This window comes from Vollenhovia emeryi, unplaced genomic scaffold (genome assembly GCF_000949405.1).
Source record: "Vollenhovia emeryi isolate VEMERY1.0 unplaced genomic scaffold, V.emery_V1.0 DF939184.1, whole genome shotgun sequence".
NCBI classification, from domain to species: domain Eukaryota; kingdom Metazoa; phylum Arthropoda; class Insecta; order Hymenoptera; family Formicidae; genus Vollenhovia; species Vollenhovia emeryi.
In genome coordinates this window covers 1,108,223-1,130,140 of record NW_011967182.1, presented here as the reverse complement: position 1 = coordinate 1,130,140, position 21,918 = coordinate 1,108,223, and the positions used below count along the sequence as shown (strand labels likewise).

The following is a 21,918-nucleotide window of genomic DNA, read 5'->3' as shown; positions in this document are numbered from 1 at the left end:
TTAAATTTTGTTTGCAGCTTAAGACTGTGTTTCAATATATACAAAACAATGAACGCGTTAATTCGAGTATATAAGAGTTGATCCGACACTTGTTTTTCTGCGCGAATAGATCTCTCGAGCCGGATAGAATCTACACGTAAATTCGCAACGTATTTTAACGATTTCTTTTCCTCACGGGAGCCGGCAGCGTTTGCTCCGCGTAGGTGGCACGCAGTCGTTAAATTTCCTTTCGCGCGCTTTAGGACAAATTCGCCTCGCCTAATTAGACGTAACGAGCGAGCCCTAATGCGATTCCACGCTCTTGACACATTCGCAAACGTTGTGTGTCGCGGCGCACGGCTTACGAGCGGAATAACCAACACTCGGGACGGCTCGACAAATTCCCGGGAAAAGCTCCAAGATCAGCTCAACGACGGCTCTTTTAAGTACGACGCACGGGCGGGATTAATGCAATTATGTCGATGTAACGCGACGCCGGTGCCACTGACGTCATCGCGATACACTCGTCTCTTATTTTTGTTACACGACATCCATTCGCCCTGCCGGATACTCGTGTTCTTTCTGGGAATGCTGACGAGTTCTCCGGGCCTCTCTCTTTCTCTTTCTCTATTCGCATAAACTCGGATAAACGTGTTGCAATTGCTATTTTTAACGTTCGTCACGTTGCACCACGGATATCCGCTATGGATACCCGCCATGGATACCCGCCACATCCGAGAAGTGCGGGGCGAACTTATCGCGGCAGCCGCGGCTCGTTCGATTCCGCTTACATAAACCCGATGCAGTCGAGTAAATTTTGTTCTCGGGGCCCATTGATTAAATCCCGCGTTTATTTATGCGGTGCTTTGTGCGGTCCGTTCAATATAAGCGATTTAATTCTATTTTAATTAACGAAATAGAACGCGAACATTGGCATGCGCGGCGCGCGTTCGACGAGCGAATATTTGCCGATGTAAAATTTATAGAGATTATTAGGTATGCCTTTATAGGATGCTCCGCAATCGCGTCGAGATTCTCCAACAAGTTGCGTCGGAATTTTGTTAATGCACCACTTCAGTGGTGGAAGCGGAGCACGCGGAGCCACGCAACCGCACCCACAGCAAAGATTTTCTGATCCAATACTATTACACCTGGATCTATCGCAAAATAGAATCGATACAGCGATAATGATATTTATTGTTAAGAAAGGGATATTTCAATCTTTAAGTGGAAAATTCTTAAATCTAGAATAAAATGACGTTGGCTCGTGCATCTTAACACCGAGAGGAGATTTATTTATTCTAGACGCAAGAATATGTGATCTTCTAAATTTATACATATATGTTATTCTTGTCGCAACATAGTAAGTTAATCTTATTTCACTCGACAGGAGAATAGAAATTATCAATCAATCTTTTATTCACTTTAGCTTACAGCCAGAAAGTGGGACTTGGTTTACAATAGAAACTTAACTCATTCACTCATCCATACCCGCCCTAACTCTAAACTATGGAGAATAGAAATTATTGATTTTTAATATTATTTTATACACGTGGCTGCGTTTATGTAAGCGGAATCGAACGAGCCGCGGCTGCCGCGGTAAGTTCGCCCCGCACTTGTCGGATGTGGCGGGTATCCATGGCGGGTATCCATAGCGGATATCCGTGGTGCAACGCGACGAACGTTAAAAATAGCAATTGCAACACGTTTATCCGAGGCATGCGAATAGAGAAAGAGAAAGAGAGAGGCCCGGAGAACTCGTCAGCATTCCCAGAAAGAACACGAGTATCCGGCAGGGCGAATGGATATCGTGTAACAAAAATAAGAGACGAGTGCATCGCGATAAGTGTAAATGCGTCGAGAAGATTTTTTGTCTCGTTATCAGAAATCCTTTCCGAGAGGGCGAGAGGGTCGCGTCGCGTTTTCTCGTGAAAAATCTTGCTCGGTTTTCCCGGTCGCTTGTGCGGAACCGGCGCGATATATCGCCGCGTGAACATGATCGGGACAATGCTTTTGACGTCTGGAGCACCACCTCCTTCTGTTCGTTCTTGCTCGTTCGCTTCCTGAAGGGAACTGGGCTCTTGGGAACTAAAAATAAGCGACTACTTTACCACGTGCAGCGTACGCCGATCGTAACGTAACGACGCCGCGATACGTTCGGGTCCAGATGCAACTGTCGCGGAAGGGTGACTGCGACGCGACAGATACAAATGGGGAGTCTCAGCTCTCGCGGTGCTGCTGAGAAAAATTTTCCAACGCGACGAGATACACGAGAAACTTGAATGGTCCTTAATTGAAAGTATGCTACTTTACAATCGTTGCCATATACTCTGACAAGTTTTTCGTTTTCTTCGAACAGCGATTAGAGCGAAGGAGAATATTGTAATAATTCAATACGTTTGTCCTATTCCGCGGCCTGAAAAAAATTCATTTAGGTTAAATAATTGAGAACGTTGAAATCGTGTTTCTTTGAATCGACCAAATTTTTATTTAGTGAAATACAAGGATTGGACCTGGACCTCTTCCAAATCGCCACAGACGTCCTTGTCAATTAACACTCCATTTTATAGCGTAGCAAGAAAATGTTGATTATGTAGTCTTCATGGCTTCCGGATGGTTGCCGCGTCCGTTTGCAGTGTGGTGCCGACGTTTCGCAGGCGTTGCAGTCTGCTTCATCAGGGCTGGGAGACTCTGATACTGATACCTGGACACCCCCTCCCTTCCCTCCCCCCAAACGAGTATAAAAGGACTAGCGCAACGCGAGGGAGCACAGTATCAGAGTCTCCTAGCCCTGATGAAGCAGACTGCAACGCCTGCGAAACGTCGGCACCACACTGCAAACGGACGCGGCAACCATCCGGAAGCCATGAAGACTAAAGAAGACAACAGCCGCGAAAGCCTGAAAGCCAAATGTTGATTATATTTTCAGGTAACACTTTGCGGTTGCGAAAATAATATTTGCGTTAAAATCACAGATGTTCTCTCTTGCGATTGCTAAGTAAACGTAGTTTTCGTGTACAGCGTGTACATTTAGAGCCACGCGTGGCATTTTCCTTAACTCGTTTCTATTCTCCTGCCTCGCTTCCGAAAATTGTTACGATTTCGCTATCTCGCGAATACAAAAATCAAAGAGGGAGAGAGAGAGATAGAGAGGGGGTGTATCGTGGCGCAAAATGTTTCAAGGCTGAAAGATTTATTACGTATAACTGCGAATGGAGCGATCCATTTCGAAGGGATAGGAAAGGGATTGAAATTTATGATCGATACGTGATGCGTGTTGTTTGGCCGGATGGTCCACGGTATAAACAATCAAACGCGTACGTGCCGTAGCGTGATTATTGCGCCGCATCGGGTATAATCGAAAGGTGGTCGCGTATTATAATAAAAATATAACGATATTTTTTTTGCTTCTATTTGCAGACCTGGTTCTTTACCGACAGGGACGACCCGTACTTTCAAAACCAAACGAGTGAGTACCTTGTCTTAATAATTTCTCACTGTTAATATCTACTTGCACGACCAAAAAGAGATTGTTTAATTATTCGGATTATCATTTAGTGCTGCTCTATTTTAAATCTCTAAACACAGAATTAATCATATGTTTTGCTCGCGATTGCCTGTCGCGTTCGCATTTTTGCCAAACACGAGATAAAATTAAGAGAATCCTTATTTTTCGAGGCAAAACATGTGTTTGAACGGAAATAATATCGCATAATTAATTACCATATGTGTACAGCTATATTTAAATTGCAATATTATCGCGATGCGTTTTCAACTCTCTTTTCTCTTTTATTCGTTGCCTCTCGGAAACAATGTTTAATTTTTCATCGCAGACTATCGATTTTTTTTTCATCTCAGTACTCGCTTTGCAACGCGATTACAGCTAATGTAGGGTAGTTTCGTATTTCTCGTATATCGTGTGTTACGGTTTCACCGATTGCAATTTTACGGGGGAAAAAACATGCACGGGAACAGTAACGGAGAGATGTTGTAACGTTAACAATCGGCATCTCGAGGTCGTGAGAACACCTGTCGATGTGCGAGGGCATAAACATTCTCCGTACAAATGGCTCTATTAAAAAAGAAACCCAAGCGAAGTACGCATATTCCCCGTGTAGGACAAGGCACGGATAATTACGACGGCGGGCCTTAATGGTCGCCCTCATTTATGCGATAATTGCTGGCGAAACGGGCGCGTGTGCGGGAGCTTGTCTCGTTTGCTCGTAGGAGTCGAGTCGCTCGTCAATCATTTCGAAAGTTTAGTCATATCCGCGTCTCGGTCGTCTGCACAGAGAGCTGGGTTAAGGTGCGGTTTATTTGGACAATTGCTTGAGAGGCGTCTTCGAATCGAGGGCGCCGAAACGGCGGAAAAGTGTGATACGATTTCTGTTTATTAATTTTTTCAATTACTTTATTATTTCGTATTATAAGATACGATTTATCATAATTTTTTAAAAGCAAACTAAAGCTAAGTTATTAAGCAAAGCAGTTAATCGACCATGGCTGGCTATGTGTTTTTTAAAAACACAGAAATTTTATTGCGAAAAATATTTCAATCAAGTTAACGTAACATGTCACGTAGCGGTGCTCCTGTCTCCGTTGCTTTCCGACTTTTATTTCCGCGACATTCTGAATTTGTCCCGCATGACAATTTTCTTGTATCTTGAAACGAGAAAGACACAAAGGGTTTCGTTATCGACGATTTGATTCTCTCGCGTAAGGATAGTCTTTTATTTATTTTACTTAGCAATCTTGTCGTTTCATTAATATCGTGGCTGTGCATGCGTTAACACGTCGCTATTGGATAATTACTCACTGATCGAGACACCGGGTGTCCAATAAAGAGAAATCGATGTGTCTATAAAAGAGGCAGAGGGCACGTGTGCGAGTTGCTCGAATAGGCTCCACGGTATTCTATAATGCATACACGTTAGACCGACCGGTTTGCGAACTCCGCACGCAAGTACATCGCACGAGATCCCCGCAATGATCGATAGATCATTCGAGCTCGATAGCCTCCCTATATGTGGAAATTTAAAGCTTACAATTAGTCAGACTCTTGGAATAGATGTACGATAATCGTCTTGTTAATAAGCAGATTAACTTGTTTTGATTATTCAAGTATATTAAAATTAATTACTTAAAATTATTTGCTTGAATCTACTGCATTCTCTTATTTTCAATTTTCACTGATAACTCTTTCGAGAATTAATTGATTGCGTTAGGAAACGTAAAGCGCGGTTCTTAATGAACTTCCATGAATTAAAATAGAAATATTTCTGCTTTCACTGAGAATCGTTGGAGCGTAATTTTTCTTTTATACTTAATTCTGTTATACCAAAAATTTTATTGAGAATTATTAGAACGTGGTGTAGAGCCAGTTCTGAAATAAATTCCGTTGTATCGAAATTGTATAATATTATTAGCAATTTTGTAACGAGATGGAAATCGGATTCATCGTTCGCTTCAGTCGCAATGTTAGTGACAGGCTTATAATACTCGGGATAATAACAACGGCGGATTCTGACCAGCGATATCATTGCCAACCTACTATGGAGCGCATCCGAATTGCACCCTCGGGCGCGGATGCAGATGACGAGCGGGCGGAGAAAGCGGATGATGAGAAATGGCCAGGGGGGGATGGAAAGATGCATCGGGGACGTGAATGATACCCGGTGGACGAGGCGAAGAGCAAGTTCTTGTTCGCGTTATTTCGGTCATCCGGACAATAACGCTCGTCGTTACCGCGTTCGAATGCGAGAAAGAAATTGTCGAGGGAAAGCATCGCAATTACGGGACTTTTGTACGCGGGATAAAACGGACATTGAGAATTCGTTTAAGTGACGAAAGTCGAACGCAATGCACGACGTAAGGGAACTTTTGCGCAAGAGAGACGAGACGCCCTGATTGTTAACGCACGCAGCCGCTTCTGTGATAAACTCGACTTTTATTACTTCTTTTATTTATTTTATCAATAATCATCCTTGCCTCTCTTGGCTCAGGATGGCTTCCGGTTTACAATTTCATCTTTGTTTCTCACAATATTTTCAAAACTTTTAACAAACGCACACTCAGAAAAAAGTTGGTTTGAATTTTGACCTCGCCAGACTTTTATTTAATTTCAAAGAAACCAAAATTTCATTTGATCGAGACTGAAATTTTTCAGAGAGTTCGTATCTATCTCTTCAAATCTAGTAGATTCAAGAAAATATGATTTCCGCGTATCTCATCTTTTTACATAGAACCGAACATTTTCTAAGTCTTGTAAATCTTTTACATATATTCAGCATATCAGTAAATAACAATTGAACTAAATATAATAAATACAATAATAAACTCGATATTATTTCGTGCCTCGCTCATAACTCGGGCTACGCATTAGTCACGAGCGGAGGCAGGAGCGTGGGTGGACGCGGGTCCCGAGGAGGATAATATCGGGTGCGGAAGGTCGCAGGAGGAGGGATGAGCACGCGAACCCTCGGGCACCGTCCGACATTTGACCTCACCACGCGCTCTGCACCGGTTTGCACCTCCGCATCGGCCATTTCTCATTACCGTTTCTACCTGACTCGAACTCGATCCCCCGCGATTTATTCAGGTGTCGATGCCGACAACCTTGCGCGGGAGATTGCACGCACACACTCTCTCAAGTGCACACTACAGAAAGTACCAGTTGCAGGAATTAATTCGATTAATCGTTGATTGCGCGGCATTTCGTTGCTCTTTATTCAAATTGCTCTTTTGTAAAGAAGAACGTTTAATTTATTTTACTCGTGTACATTCGTACACGCATTTACAAGACTGGTAATAATTATTAATAAATAACAATGGCTCGTACGATAAAAGTCCAAGTAGAAATAGAAGGGTCTCAGAGACAGGATTGTAGCGTCACAACAAAATTATTTAATCAAATGAGACAATAAATAGACGGTTCGGTCCTAACTGGACCAACTTCAGTATATGAAAAGATATAAATTAACGCACGAGAGATAACGGTATATCAAATATAAAAAGTAATGATAATAATTATTTATTATGCGCATTATGTATGCAGGGTATCCCAGGCCTAACGCATCACGCGGTAATGATAGATTCCCGAGATCATTTTGAGACGAAAATCCGATTGCCTCGGCATTTCGGTACTGTATGGAATTTTCGTCTGAAAATGATCTCGCGAATCTGTTATTAACGTGTAGTACGTTGGGTCTGGGCCGCCATGTAAATTCTCTGTAAGTTTCCTGGTGTAAGCGGCTTCTCGCATGCTGAAACCGCTCGTTTATTTACTTCGATTTCGCTCTAACGTTGCGAGTCATGCGAGGCTCACGTGCCGCGCGGTCTGTTAACTAGGCGACGAATTTGAATACCGAAACGATCGTTCTATTCTTATTGGCTCGCTCCAAAGCGGAGCTGGTATTCTCACATTATACAGGGTGTTCCAGGAGGAAAGGTCAATATTCTGGGAGGTGATAGTGTCGGTCATTTTAAGCAAAAACGTTCATATGAATACGTGTCCCATTCCCCACTGTTTCCGAGATAGAGCGCACTTTATTGACGTTCTCGTTCAGATAAAACATGAACGCTGGGCAGCGTTCCACTTTCACGCAATGTATTGAATACCTTGGAAAACACTTTGCGATTCGGAATTCTGCGTGTAGGTAAGCGTCGACGGTATTCTTCGACAGCAGCAGTAGCACTACCGTCACAGAAACCGCGAACATACAGCATATCTGCATATTCGACATTAGTGAATATGCGAGGCATTTCGAACGTTTGTACAATGTTATCGGCACAACGATCAACAGACGTGTAAGAGTAAATTCCCGCGGACGTTTACGAGGTTGGATGAAGGGTGAAGTGTACAGAAAAAAGTAAACGCGCGAGACATTCAAGTAGCTCTATCTCGGGAACGGTGGGGAAAGGGAAGTATATTCGTATGAACATTTTTGCTTAAAATGATCGATACTATCACCTCCCAGAATACGGACCTTTCCTCCTGGGACACCCTGTATAAGCATTGTAGCCGCACAGAGAACCTGGCGGAATAAATCGGAACGCTTACATCTCTCTTTCGCGATACTCTCCTGACTCCCTCCCAATCCCCAATTCTCAGTCTACACTAGTGTGTTGGTACGTCGCGACGTGACTCGTAGCTTATTATTGAATGTTATTGTAAGCCAGTCACGACCGAGGCACGAGCTGCGCGAGCGGATAATAGACACGATCCTTTGGTAACGAATTTTCACTGTGAGTTTCTCTCCTCTACCTTTTTAGAATTTAATTTAAAATAATTATCTTGGATCACGATCGAGAATTACTTCCGATGTGATTGTTCGAGGGGATATCCCGCGTAAACGTGTGTGCGTATCATCGATCGCGATACACTCTCCTCTCGGAAGAACGGTTCTCGCTCCTGAAGAAGCGAGAACCATCAGCCCGAATTAATTAGGCCGCTGTAGCGGCGGCCCACGAGGATGATTATTAACCTCTTAATTAATTGCACGCCCACCCTACATTCAGCCCTCTCCCTTTGCTTTCAGACGGCCACATGATCAACACCAAGTGTTCATCCTCGCACAATCGGCGGGCCCTTTGCTGTAAGATGTCGGTGGAATTCGACAGATTTCTCGACAGTGGCAGAAAGTGAGTACACTATTTTCAGTCTCCAAAAAATTTGCGAATGCCTCGTCGAGTATAATAAAATCATATGTGGGAAGGAAATGTGCCAGTGTGAGTCATAAAATCAACGGAACTCGGTTTTCATAGATTTCAGAATTTCTCTTTAATGTAATAAACGTTTCGACCCTTCTTCGGGTCTTTCTCAGTAATAATAATATCAACACATTGACAAAATTATAAAAATTAATATAATAAGATTAGCTCGTTTCGTGTAAAGACAAATGAAAAACCTGATAATAGCGGAGTTTCTGCTAAATTAATTGATTATCTGTTGGTTCCACCGTGAATTTATTGCCCTTGGAGTAAAGTCTGTTTGGTGGAAAATTGATTGTTAGATCGTTGCGAAAAAAGATTTGTGATTGAATTTGGAAGTTGAAAACCTGCTGTCTCGTATTACAATCCTATCTCATAATAGAGAACTTTCCTCTACATATCAGTTTCATAAAGAAGAAGCATTTAGCAGTTTCCCTCCCGACAAAGGTGTGTTTATCCATCCATCTACCCAATCAGACATAATCTACCGCACGAATCTCCGACGTGCATCCATCGGAAAGATTTCGAATCCAATGCTATCACACTTTGATAAATTATAAAATAGAAAAGACATAGCAACATTATACAAGTTACCCTTATTTCGTAGTAAGTCAATCCTTTATTTAATTCGAGAGAGGAGAATAGGAATTAATGATTCAGCCTAAATGTTATATTATTTTTACTACAGAAGATTATGACAAATTTAAATATGTCGAGAAAATGTCTTGTCATCAGAAATGCTTTCTGAGAGAATGGAATCGATATGTTTGACCTCGTAGGACCAAGACATTCCGCGAGGGAATTTAACGTGCCGTTACACGCATTGTTCGTCGCGATACACGTATTTACGTATTGGGTATAGTATACTCGCGAGCATAGATACGCCTTGTCGGACGAATATCGAGCATTATCTACGTGCGGCCGAATAGCGTAATGGAAGCCCCGGATGTCTATTCGAAGAAAAGAGATACGCGTCTCTCCTTTTCCCCGGCAGCATCGAATAACCCTGACGTCGGATATAAAGCCTGTCCTCACCGGCGATATTTAGTCCGGATGGCGATACGCCCGGGTGTCCTTACGCTTCGGGGCTTATCGGATCACCCGACGTGTCCGAGATCGGATAATTGTTCCGAGAACGGGTCGCGCCGTTCCTTCCCGTGCGAGACAATTGCGTGGATAATCTTATTAGCGCGATAAACGTAAGGTACGAACGGTTAAAGTGCAGATGCGGACGCGAGAGAGATTTCCGCTTTATCGCTGATCTTCGCTCTGGCAGACAAGTCATCTTTGTTTCCAGGATACGTTATAGACTTTATGCTATCTACTGCTATAAGAATGTCGAATTTAACCCGATAGATGGGACGAAACGATAACTACGAGGTATTTCTTTTGCCGTAAGTTCAGCGAACGATGGTTTGCGTAGCAACATTTGAAGACAAAATCTTATCGTAAAGCCTGTATCAGACTACGGATTGAGATTGAGATTGATTGAAGTTTGACCAGTCGGAGTAAAATTCATTATACTTAATCTTGGTAAACTTTACACCGATTATTACACGTATTACACGTATCTATAATATATTCACACGAACGCGCAAAGTAGTATCTGACAATTTGCGCTTTAGATTGTTTTGAAGAATTTTCTTCAAAACCGACCACATGACACAAACCCACAGATTTCAGATTGTAATCGAATGTAGTGCAAATATGCGGTCTACATTGTATCAAACTGAAGTAGAATCACGCTGATTAATAAGAATGATCCATAGCTCTCTGCTATTCCGGCAAATTGCCCGACGCGGAAACATAAATCGTCGACCATTACCTCGCCATTGGCGAAGGAAATATGAATGTATGCGCCTACTTACGGAGCAATAATAATCGCGCCGTTTATAAATAACCGGCTTTCATCGGAGCAACCGTGAAGCGTGACTCTCAGCAAAAAAAAAGGAGGGGAATGGAAACGCGTTAATCTACAAATATTTGCGTACTGTAGACGCGCAAATTGAATAAAATCTATAAACTTTAAGCAAGCAGAAATGTAAATTTTAATAAACGAGACAAGCGCACCGACATGATATCAAAGATACAGGATCAACCTGTTGAGCCGTTCGGCATTAATTATCCGAATGTGCCTAAGTGACGAGAGAAGACGCGGTACTCGAAGAATTATACCATTGCAAAAATGCTTATACGTTCGAAGAATTCTCTCGCGATTAAACTATATCGTGCTAGCAATATAGAAATTTTAACACTATTATACTTTCAATTATAAATAACAATGGCTCGTATAATAAGATCAAGTAATAAACGGAAGGGCTCAGAGCCTGAACAAGGTTGTAGTGTCCAATAAAAATATTTTAATTTCTGGTCCAGAATGAACGTTTAAGCAGAAAGAGATCAGTCGTATTGGATTAATAATTTGTATGTACTCTTATAATTTTTATAATTATTGGCCTGTTGTTGAGCCTATCTCATAATAGGGGATTTTCCCTTTAATATCGGTATTTGTGGTTCGAGGCTGGGAAATTAATTAAGTGATATGAAAAATTTAAATGAAATATCTCTCTCTCTCTCGTGTTCTTATTTTCTTCCTTCCTCAGCCGAATGTGCGTCACTGCCGCGCATTTGAGCAATCTTGGAGCATCAAGAGACGTTAATGGATTTGCATAGGCGCGTTTCTCGAGTGTGAAAAATGAACCGATGCACGAAAAAAAATATATACCCACATATGATTTAAACGCGACTACGCACGGCAAACTTGGGTAACTCGCCCGGGACTTCCGCGTTGTTTGCGCAGGAAAGTGTTATTGCTGCGACTTGACCATCGAAAATTCGTGTTTGCACAAGGTGGCCTAAACGCCGACTAACGTACGCAGTTCTAGGCACACACTCACATACGCACTTACACATCGGCACTTACGCACCGACAAAATATTATCTCTACGCGAAGTGGTAGCGCCTAGAAAAACACATCTAATGGCCTGTCGCCGTCATAGACGACTCCGTCGCAAACCAATTAACGTGCAGTCGGCGTTTTCTTTCATTTTTTTTTGGAGGGAAAGGCATCTTTCTAAAATTTATTTAGAAAGACGCTTGAAAACCGGAGGAAAACCCGGGATTGCAGGGGCAATCGCGTCTGGATTGTCGTATTCTCTCTCGTGTCGAATATGCGATGTGTGAAAAAATTCTCAAAATATATCGGCAAACGTTTATTTTCGCGCAAACGCACTGTACATCACACATGTCGGGCATCTGGTAAGAAGGTATATGGGAAATTTTGCAAACACCGTGCTTTGCATAATCATTCTCCAGTGATACAAAAAACAATATCGCTTACCATAATAGATTCCCGCGCGTTTATTTGGTTTATTATGATATGCTACATATGTTCTTCCGCGTTCGTAGAGCAGCAGGCCTCTCGTCTTTGATCTTATATCTCTATATTCATGCACGTACCGTCGCGCGCTTCCTCTAGTTTACTTGCCTCACCGCCTGCCTAAACAGGCGGTTTAAGTACCGACGACAGATTGTTCTGGGAAATTAACCTACTGAACACTCGACTCGAGAGTCCTTTGTACGCGGTAAATTCTTTTAATTACTCGATGTTTAAATAACAGCCTTCTGCTACCTACACCCTGCACGGAAAAGACTTCCGGATCCAATGCTGTTACACCTCGGCCTTTCACAAAATAGGATATAGCGACAAGTATATATTTATTGTCAGGAAAAGAATATTTTAATATTAAGTGAAATATTCTTAAGTCTGGAGTAAAAAATGATATGGGTGCGTGCGCATTAACACATCGAGAGAAAGTTCATTCTGAAAGCAAGAATATAAAATGTTAAATTCACGTAGATATGTTACCCTTATTTCAACATAGTAAGTCAATCCCAGTCAATTCGAGAGGAGAACTTTTATGCCTTATTTCTTTTACTACACGAGGTTGTGATAACTTCAAATATATCAAGAACATTTCTTGTCTCGTCATCAGAAATCCTTTGAGTGTACCGTAATATCAGTAACATATGTTTAATGCACTTTCTAAAAGTGTAAAAATCTTTTACACGGCATCACACTTTGTTATCGCGACATTTTTATACACAACTCGCTGAAAATCGACGCACAATGTTCGTTCGAAGAAGTTGATGTCGCAGTCGACATATTTTCCATGGAAAATATACGAACGTGCATTTTTCGTGGTTTTCGTGGGTCATTTCAAAATGGTTCTAGGGCATTTATCTCTTTTGTATGCTCTTTCAAAAAGTCTACAATACGCCACGATTCTGTGGTACGAGAGCGACGAGGAGGGGAAGGGGGGGGGCGAAAAGAAGGGTCGGAGGGTAGCGTTGTCTCTCATCGAGCTCGTCCCGTGTCGTGAAGACGAGCGGGGAGAGATTAAGGACGGAGGGAAGTGGTACCAGCTGGCCAGGAGGAGACGATTCAATCTCTTTCTCTTCCTCCTTCCTACCAACCGAAGCCTTTCGAGAGGGCATCGAGAGGACGGGAGATAGCCGGGCGTAGGGAAAAAGTGTCTCGAATGTCACATGCGGGCCTGCTACGTTTCTTACTGCCCCTCCCGCGTCTTTAACTACCTTCCTTCGCTTCTACGGAAAACCTATCTCATCTCCTCTTTTGCATACGAAAGGGAGAAATAATAATGACGTGATACCCTCGTAAAAATAAAAGTTCGATGAAACCACGCGGTTCTTTTGAATAAGACTTTATCGCCGAAATTTGTTTTAATAATCATTAAAATTAAATTAAGTCTCTCGCGATGATGTAAACGCAAAAATAACAATTGGGCAATGGGAGTATAACGCGTTATTATTGTGTGAGTTATATAATTAACAGACAAAAGGACTGGGAGAGACGTGCTGTATCTGTCGCCCGTCTCTCTACTACTACTACTACTATCGCTGCTCGCCGCAGGAGCGCGCTCGCTCCATACGCGTCGCGTTATCCACCGTTCCTACACTCGGCCATTCCTGACTTTCCTTTGGTCCCCGAAGGAAATCCTCTGTAGGCCTTCATATAGTCGGCCGTAGTTTCAAACATTTCGACTCCAATTTGAGTCATCTTTAGCACATTAAATATTCAAAATTCAATCATTTTAGTTAGGCCAAATGGCGAGTGCTTTCTTCGGTCAAAAAAGCAGTAAGCGAGCTAAATCTTTTGACCAAGCAAACACACCTGGTCTAGAAACAAAACATATGTAGCTCGAAGCTACAATAAAGCCATAAAAATGTGCAAATACGTTCTTAAACCGTGTTAAAATAATTAAAATAATAAAGTTAAAAAAGTCAAAATAACTACAGTTTATGTTCATAATTGAATGTAGTTGAATGACGCACGCAACAATAACCGCATTAAAATCTCATTGCTCAAGTGTTATTTTTGTGTTTTCTTTCAAATACTTTTAAGTTTAAAAGATCTTAAAAAATGATACATAAATCGTACTCTTTTAAGAACTGTAAAAGTACATTTATTATCTTAAATTTCGTTGAAAGGAAACAGTCATGTTAACGGGTGTGCACCGAGATACCATCGATGTTTTTAAAGGTTTCGTAAACTGCGAGATTAGCTTGGCCGAGATAACACGTGGTTTCTCTTCGAGACGTGGAATTTCAGTGTTTTACTGCTGAAACGCGTTACGACTTCTCATCCGTTTGAATTATCGCCAACAATTTCACACCTTGCGTCCAATTATATACAGATGTTTTACGCATAGCCACTTAGATCCTCAGCGTCGATAAAGAATAACCGTGGTGCAAATTTATGAAACTTCGTGTCGAGATACATTGTCGTGGAATTTTTAAGAACGAGTACCCTCTCGGAAGCGAGCTGATTGAAATTCGTATCTACTTTTACTTCGTCCATCTCTTCACAACTTTTGAAAAAGGTCTTTTATTTAATTTATTGTGAATTTCAGTTTTTCTTCTGGATATAGAGAAAAGTCCTCTAATATGAGATAGTAAGTTTTCAACGTCCAAATTCTATCACAAATCTTTTTTCGCAACGATTGCACGATCCAACAATCAATTTTCCACTAAACAGATTTCACTCCAAGGGCAATAAATTCATGGTGGAACCGACAAATGATGCCAATTAATTAAAATATCTGATATTAAGAGCCTATCTCATAACATGGGACTTTCTCTACTATTTTCGTCGGAGAATATTTTTCTCACGAAATTAACTTGCGACACAGCTTGTTGCAGACGAATGTAACTTTCGTTTGATAAAAGGATCTCTGCAGGATGAGGTACGCATGGTTCAGGTTATCATGTTATCGTATCCCCGACAAAGTCCTACAGTTTGCACAACGATACCACCTATCACGTTCAAATGATATGTTTTTTTTTCTGAGAAGAGACTCACGTCTGATATACTATCGGTATTCTGCATTCTTTTGACGCGGCAAATATTATTCGAGTATACGGAGAGGATTTTCTTTTAAAATTTACCCTGAAAATCGTGTAATCTTGGGACAACACGGCGTTTCCAAGAATTTTATGAGTTTTTTTAAAAATTTTACCGTACATTTCACTAGTAGAATGTATGGCAAAATTTCAAAAAATTCACACAGTTCTTCAAAATGTTACGTTGTCCCACGATTACATGATTTTCAGGGTAAGTTTTAAGGAGTCGCTTTAGTTATCAACGCAGTGGACGTGCATCCTTTCTGACACGCCACTCGAACGGTGCAGAAAACGCGTAATTAAAAAAATTGTTTAAATTATGACAAACATTTTTCTGTGTTATAGTGCCCTAATAAATCCCAAAAAGATTCATTTCATGGTGTATTTACTGTGAAACAAATTGTTGAAGATAAGCCTAGTTTTTGGGCCGTTGAAGTGGAATGACCACTTAATAGAAAATTCTCTCCGCGTAGGATATAGAAACCTAGATTGTTTTTTCTTTCAATGTCTTCGTCGTGTCTTAATATTACAATTGTCACTTGACATAGTGAAGCGATTAAAAAGTAGTGAATTATGCTCGCGGTAGCTTTCGAGGAAGATGAGGCACTCGTAAGATCCGTACATGCCGCTTCTCAAAGTCGACGGGGCCCCTCGAGCTTTGAACGCGTCTTGTACCGCGATTACGTAAATATTGGTGCACACGCGTAAGTGCGTATTCGCACGTCGATCTCCGGCTCGAGCGCCACTGATTTTCAATGGACGCTGCGAATTAGAAGGAGAGCTCTTCCGCTTTTTCTCGCGCTACCTCGCACAGTATCTCGAGTACCGCTGCTTCGGATGGTCCCTTGGTAATTACGGCGGATATCCCTGGATACAATTATCCAGCGCCACGAGCGCGCGCGGCACACAGGGACAAAAAACTTGCATCGCTCCTGGACGTGGAGTTCCCGCAATGGTTAACGTCGCGTGACCGCGTATTATACATACACAGGGCTGCCGGTAATGCCGCGTAATAAGCGTTTAGAGATGTCGGAAGGACCGCCTTGCGCTTTTTCCTTTTTCTTTTGTTCTCCACCAACTCCGCCGTTCTTGCCATGATTCCATCCCGTGGGCGCTCTACGTCTTACATGCGCTCGCGTTCGTGCGTCCAGATTTCTCAACACCTCGACATGATAAATGGCGCGTTTCGTTCTTTCAAAATTATTTGCAAGATGTTCTTTTCCTCCAGTCATTATAAGAAGGATTGATTTTATAAGACAATTTGTTAGCGATTTTTACGCGGAAGTTCAAGTCTCTGTACTGTTTGAATGAAAACAACTTGATGGTTGAAAATAATCTATAATTAATATCGCGAATGGAATATATGATTTATATCATGTACTCCGATTTAAAACTGCATTTGTGATTTTTCAATCTTTAATATACATATATGATTTAATTAATATACACAGGGTGTTATGTAATACCCGCCTCACCTCTTATTACGAATAGAGCGGATTAGAAAATGTCTATCTCTATCTGTAAATAAGAGGTGAGGCAGGTATTACATAACACCCTGTATAATTAATATAATTTATTAGTCGCTATTTAAGTATCTTTAAATATGTAGGTACGCATATTGCCTTTCTAAACGTTTTGCCAAAGACGGATTTATTAAATTTGTTTCGCCAAGGGCAAAATTGTGCAGTAGGAAATGGTACTTTATAAATGTTAATATATTATACAATGACATACATTAATATATAACGTATTAATATATTTGAACAACTAATTGAATAATTATAGCGATTTCATTAGCTCCGGATGTTTCTAAACCGAATTCAGATTAAACAAACAAACAAACAGACACAGTTTATTGGGCGAATTGCATAGTGTTGCGATGGAATCAAATTCAATACGTACATATTTAAAAATCCGAAATTTACTGATGCAAGTTCCATCGATCTAGGATTCGAGTATATTCATAAGATTATATTTGCGGAGTAATCAGTCCTGAAATAAATTCTCTTAAAATTCAATGATTAGAAGCTCGCGTCTAATCGATACTTGAGATTAATTCGTAAATGAATTGACGGTGGAATTGAATGGATAAGTCGATAATTATTTATCGAATTATTTCACGTTGCTAACACACTTGATAAAGCAAAAATTTTATAATCTACTCGTTAATTCTCACACACTTCCTAACTCATGCTCTCTAACCAAGTTATAATTTTTAATTATTAAAGTAAGAAAATTTTGGAGCGAGTCTATGATAAAGAAACATAGAAATGATATACAAATATTATTATTTCGCGATACTTTAAGTATTAATGCATTTAATCACTTATATACCTTGTAATAAGTATTAATGCATTTAATCACTTATATACCTTGTTCAAATTGAGCCTTTAGTATTTCTTCGAGATTTGATATATGCGGGGTAATTAGACCTGTCGGATCGAGTAATTTCATTTGGAAAATTGCCATGTGTCATACCGACATTATTATTAATTGGAAATACAAGAAAGCGAGCAGGACAAATATTCACTGTACATAATAAATATCGAGTGTTTCGTAGCGGTGGCGAAGATTTCTTCGCGTTGTTTATACGCGCGTGGTACTAGCTTCGCTTACACTTGGCGCGAGACACTACCGTGTCTCGTGATTCGCGTTGGCCTTGTATTGTGCGCGGTGAGCAGGGAAAGAGAAGAGGAAGTCGGGTCGGCAAATATGTAACTTCGTACACACATCGTCGAAACGCGATAGGGACAGGAACTAAGAAGACGCCAAACGCGACCCTTCGCTACCAACATTTATAAATCTTTATAAAGATCGCCAGCGTAATCAATTTACGTCTACGTGTCATCGTAACAGGTACATGTGATTTATGTGTTCGTAATATAGAAATCGAAGCAAAACGCGAATTTTAAACCGTTACCTGATATTTAAGGTAAAAGATTAAATGTGACACAATAGCTCCTGTATTATTGTGCCAGACACAAATTCAATTTAAAAGCTGAAAGTGTTAACAACATACTTAATTTTGACCGCAGTAAAACTTGCGCAACATGTCACGTACACCCAGAAAAGAGATTTATTTAGGTTAAACAAATGAGATACGTTGAAATCATGTTTCTTTGAATCTGCTAAATTTTTATTTACTTCTACTAAAACATTTCCTAGGTTTGAAGAAATAGATATGAGTTTTCTTAGAGATTTCTTAATCAAATAAAATTTTGGCTAAGGTAAAGAAATCATTGCTTTGAAATTAAACAAAAGTGAGGTCAGAATTCAAAGAAAATTTGTTTGATTTCGAAGAAACTTTTCTCTGGGTGTGGAGGAACCTGATGTATTTTTATCCTGTCCGGTATTTATTCAAAATACGTATCCACAACACGTTCCTGTCACCCTCGATTCCGATTTTAATCTTTAGCAGCATTAAGCAGGCTGTCGAATCTCGTTTCTTTTAATTCCTATCGACATGCGGCTTTAGTCCGGGTGTGGGTTGCTGAAACGAGGGATCGTTCGATTAACAGACCTTCGTCGTAATCTCGCCTTAAACAGACGTGCCTCGCAGTCGCAGGTGTATCGTAGGTGTCTCCGCGCGTTTCCTAAAACGTGATACGAATTCCTGTAATTCCGTCTTTCCTTTCTCGACTCTCGAATGGAATATTATTTCCCTCGGTGCGACGCATATACAATATGCATTTACGATGCCGTACACATGTCTGTATACACGCGTGCATATACAAATGTCATATACTTATGTACATTTGTTTTCAGACATGCGTGCATTTTGCTCTTCGGGAAAAATATAACGATAAGAAAGATATTCTCTCTTATGGAATAAAGCAAGGAGCTAAATCTCACTTTTAAGAATTTTCTGACTTCTGCACCAGCAGAAGAAATAATATCGAGTGAATATGGGACTTAAATTACTCTTAAATACCTTAAATTACTCATGACAACTATAACGGCGCGCCGCGGCTAAATCTTTTTTTATGAACCACATCGAAACGTCGCCGCGTCATTTTATGCACGCGTGAACGTCTCGAGTGTCGCTATCGTCATCGATCATTTAACCGGATCGACCGTTCGTCTCGGGGCGGGCAATTGATTTATTTAAACGCTCGATCGTTGAACCGCACTCGTGACAATTGACTAGATTTGTCGTTGCGTAACTCCAATAAAATTAATCGGGGTACGATCGCCGCACGATCATTATGGAAATTGTCGACTCGTTCCGTAGAAAATCGCGGTTAATGCGTGTGCGCATCAAGCACGATTTTGCTACTGGATTATTACTCGGCGATGGCGATTGATCCTCCTCCAGCAGGCGCAGCCACCTTCCAGTAATTTTCAAGCCGTATAATTCCATAGACACGGAGGAGATCGCATTAGAGATGGTAAGAAAAGGTAAATCTCGCGCGCGAACAGTAGATCGCGGAGGCAAGACATAATATTCCTGGAGGGGGTATTGCCTTGAAAAACTGCGAACGCTCGTGAGTGGTATGTCACTTTCGACGCGATAATTTATAGAAATATCTATTTGACCCATGGTCGAAACGTCGCGTATTTTTTGAAGTGATTAAACACATGCCAGTTAAGATTGGCCAAAATTTATTTATTGTCATTTATTGCTGGCAACTTAAAGAGATTTCGAGGTTTTAATTTTCTCCGTTAATTCTCTAAATTCTGCCTTTTTAATGAGGGTTTCTCACGAGACAAAATATTCCTGACATATGTAAACTTATCGCAATCTCGCGTAATGAAAAAAATAGAGCAGTATTAAATCGACGATTCCTACGTTTCTCTCTTGAATTAAATAAGATTAACTTACTGTATTAAAATAAGTATAAATTTAAATCTTCCCTCGTACACGGGGAGAATTTTCTCTTAAAATTTACCCTGAAAATACAATCGGGGGACAACATGGCATTTTGAAGATCTTTAGGAGACTTTTTTGAAATTTTATTATACACTCTATAGTAGTAAAATATGTACTAACAATAAGTATAATTACTAGCAAAATGTATGGGAAAATTTCAGAAACCTCTCATGAAGGTCTGCGAAATGCCACGATGACATGATTTTCAGGATAAATTTTAAGAAAAAATTCTCTCCATGTACCGATATCATTTTATTCTGGATTAAAATAAAATTAAGTCCCTTTGTTAACAATAAACACGATTGTCGCTACATCGACATTCCATTTTATGCTCGAAGTGTAATAGCATTGAACCGGAAATCTTTTCTGCGTGGTAAGTTTAAACATAATAATTTTATACAAGTCGCTCCCCATTGAACCTTCCTCGTTACCGAGTTCTACGCGTCGTACGTAAAGTGTCGTATTCAAATGACGATCAATCGTGGTGCTTCCTCACTCGAAAGTAAGGAATCGTGTTGCAAAACAGCCGTAATCCCTTGACGCGTTGCGACAAATGCATTCGGCACAATCTACGAGCCACTTTTCTCGAGTGCCTCGGTGCAATATCTCGGATAAATAAAGCAAGAATTATATCGCGCGTATCTTTCAACGCCCCGCGCTCCGTCCGGCGCAATCGGCGTTTGTAAAGTCGCGCATAAAAATCCTAGAGATCGTTGACGACCACGCGATCCCGCCGGCCGGCTAAGATCGCGCCGTCGTTCGCGGCGCGTGATTTATTTTATATTCAGACTTCCACCGGCGAGAAGGCGCGTAAAGTACGCACGATAGTAACACGCGGTGCGTATACTTTTCAAAGCCCGACGGAGTTACATTGGCGCGCGAACTCGTTCAGTAACAGGTCGCGAGCTTGCGCGCGTACACGCGCACACACGCGCGTGCGTACGTATGGCGAATACGTATCGCCATTTCGCAGATCGCCGATGCGAGCGACGGGTTCGTGCGGCTCTTCTATATGCACCGAAACTGGTTTGCACCTGATACCGGCCTCGCGATCGAATGACGCGTTTCAATGCGCTCTCCCTCGCTCGTCCCTCCCTGATCCTCCTCGTCCCGCTTTCGTTTTTCCTCCTCGTCTTGCAAACCGCCCCGCGGAGATACCGCGCGGATCACGCGAGTCTCCCCCTCGGGCTTATTTAATTCGTTCTCTCGTACGACGTTTGCTCTCGCGGGACAAGATATCCCGATCGTTAGAATTATGTTTAACGCGCTCTGGCCCTGAGCACAATAGAGGGAATATTAAGAATAGGAATGAACGTTAAATAAAATTTGTATGGCCTCAATGTGATAAACACAAATTTGAAGGAATAAAGGAGCAAGAGCCGTGACAGGGTGTTAATGTCTAAATATTTCTTATTTTAAATTTATTGCGACAAGTGTTCGATAAACATTTAATATTAGAAGGGAGGGAAAAAGAAGAGACATTTGACACACTGACAAAATGGCATCCGGTAACATCTAATAGATTAAAATAGACGGTACTGTGTCGTTTTTAATGCCATTCTGTTCTACCTATAAGGTACACAGAAATAAATGATGTATCGACAAGATCAGTATCACACTTGAAATAAAATCGTTGAAACAACATCGGTATTAATGAGTGAAAATATCTGGATATTTAGTTCAACGCTTAAAATTAAAATCCATAGCAAGTTAACGTTTAATTTGGGCAACTTCGTTTTTTTAATTCAACAGCATTTTTTTCCGTCTATATTTTTCGCAGCGAATATAAAGTCGGAAGAAAAATTTGACTATAGCTCGCTGAGTTGTCGCGCACCTGGTATCTTTTTTCCTGAGAACAATACAATTTACGTTGACAAATTACAATGTTCGTGGCAATGTAAGATTTCTTTATATTACATAAATAACGGAAATGAGTA

At 41.0% G+C, this 21,918-nt stretch overlaps 1 protein-coding gene across 4 annotated transcripts in view; it reads left to right on the top strand.

Moving 5' to 3' along the window:
- LOC105562750 (fringe glycosyltransferase) overlaps positions 1–21,918 on the top strand; it is a 102,460-nt gene that overhangs the window by 6,626 nt on the left and 73,916 nt on the right. For all 4 annotated transcript variants that reach the window (XR_001008990.1, XR_001008992.1, XR_001008991.1 and 1 more), the window contains exons 2-3: positions 3,400–3,448; positions 8,517–8,619. Coding sequence is in view for 1 of the 4 variants with exons in the window: in XM_012013805.1 (XP_011869195.1) it covers positions 3,400–3,448; positions 8,517–8,619 (152 nt within the window). In the remaining 3 variants the exon portion in view is untranslated. The remainder of the gene's footprint in view (positions 1–3,399; positions 3,449–8,516; positions 8,620–21,918) is intronic.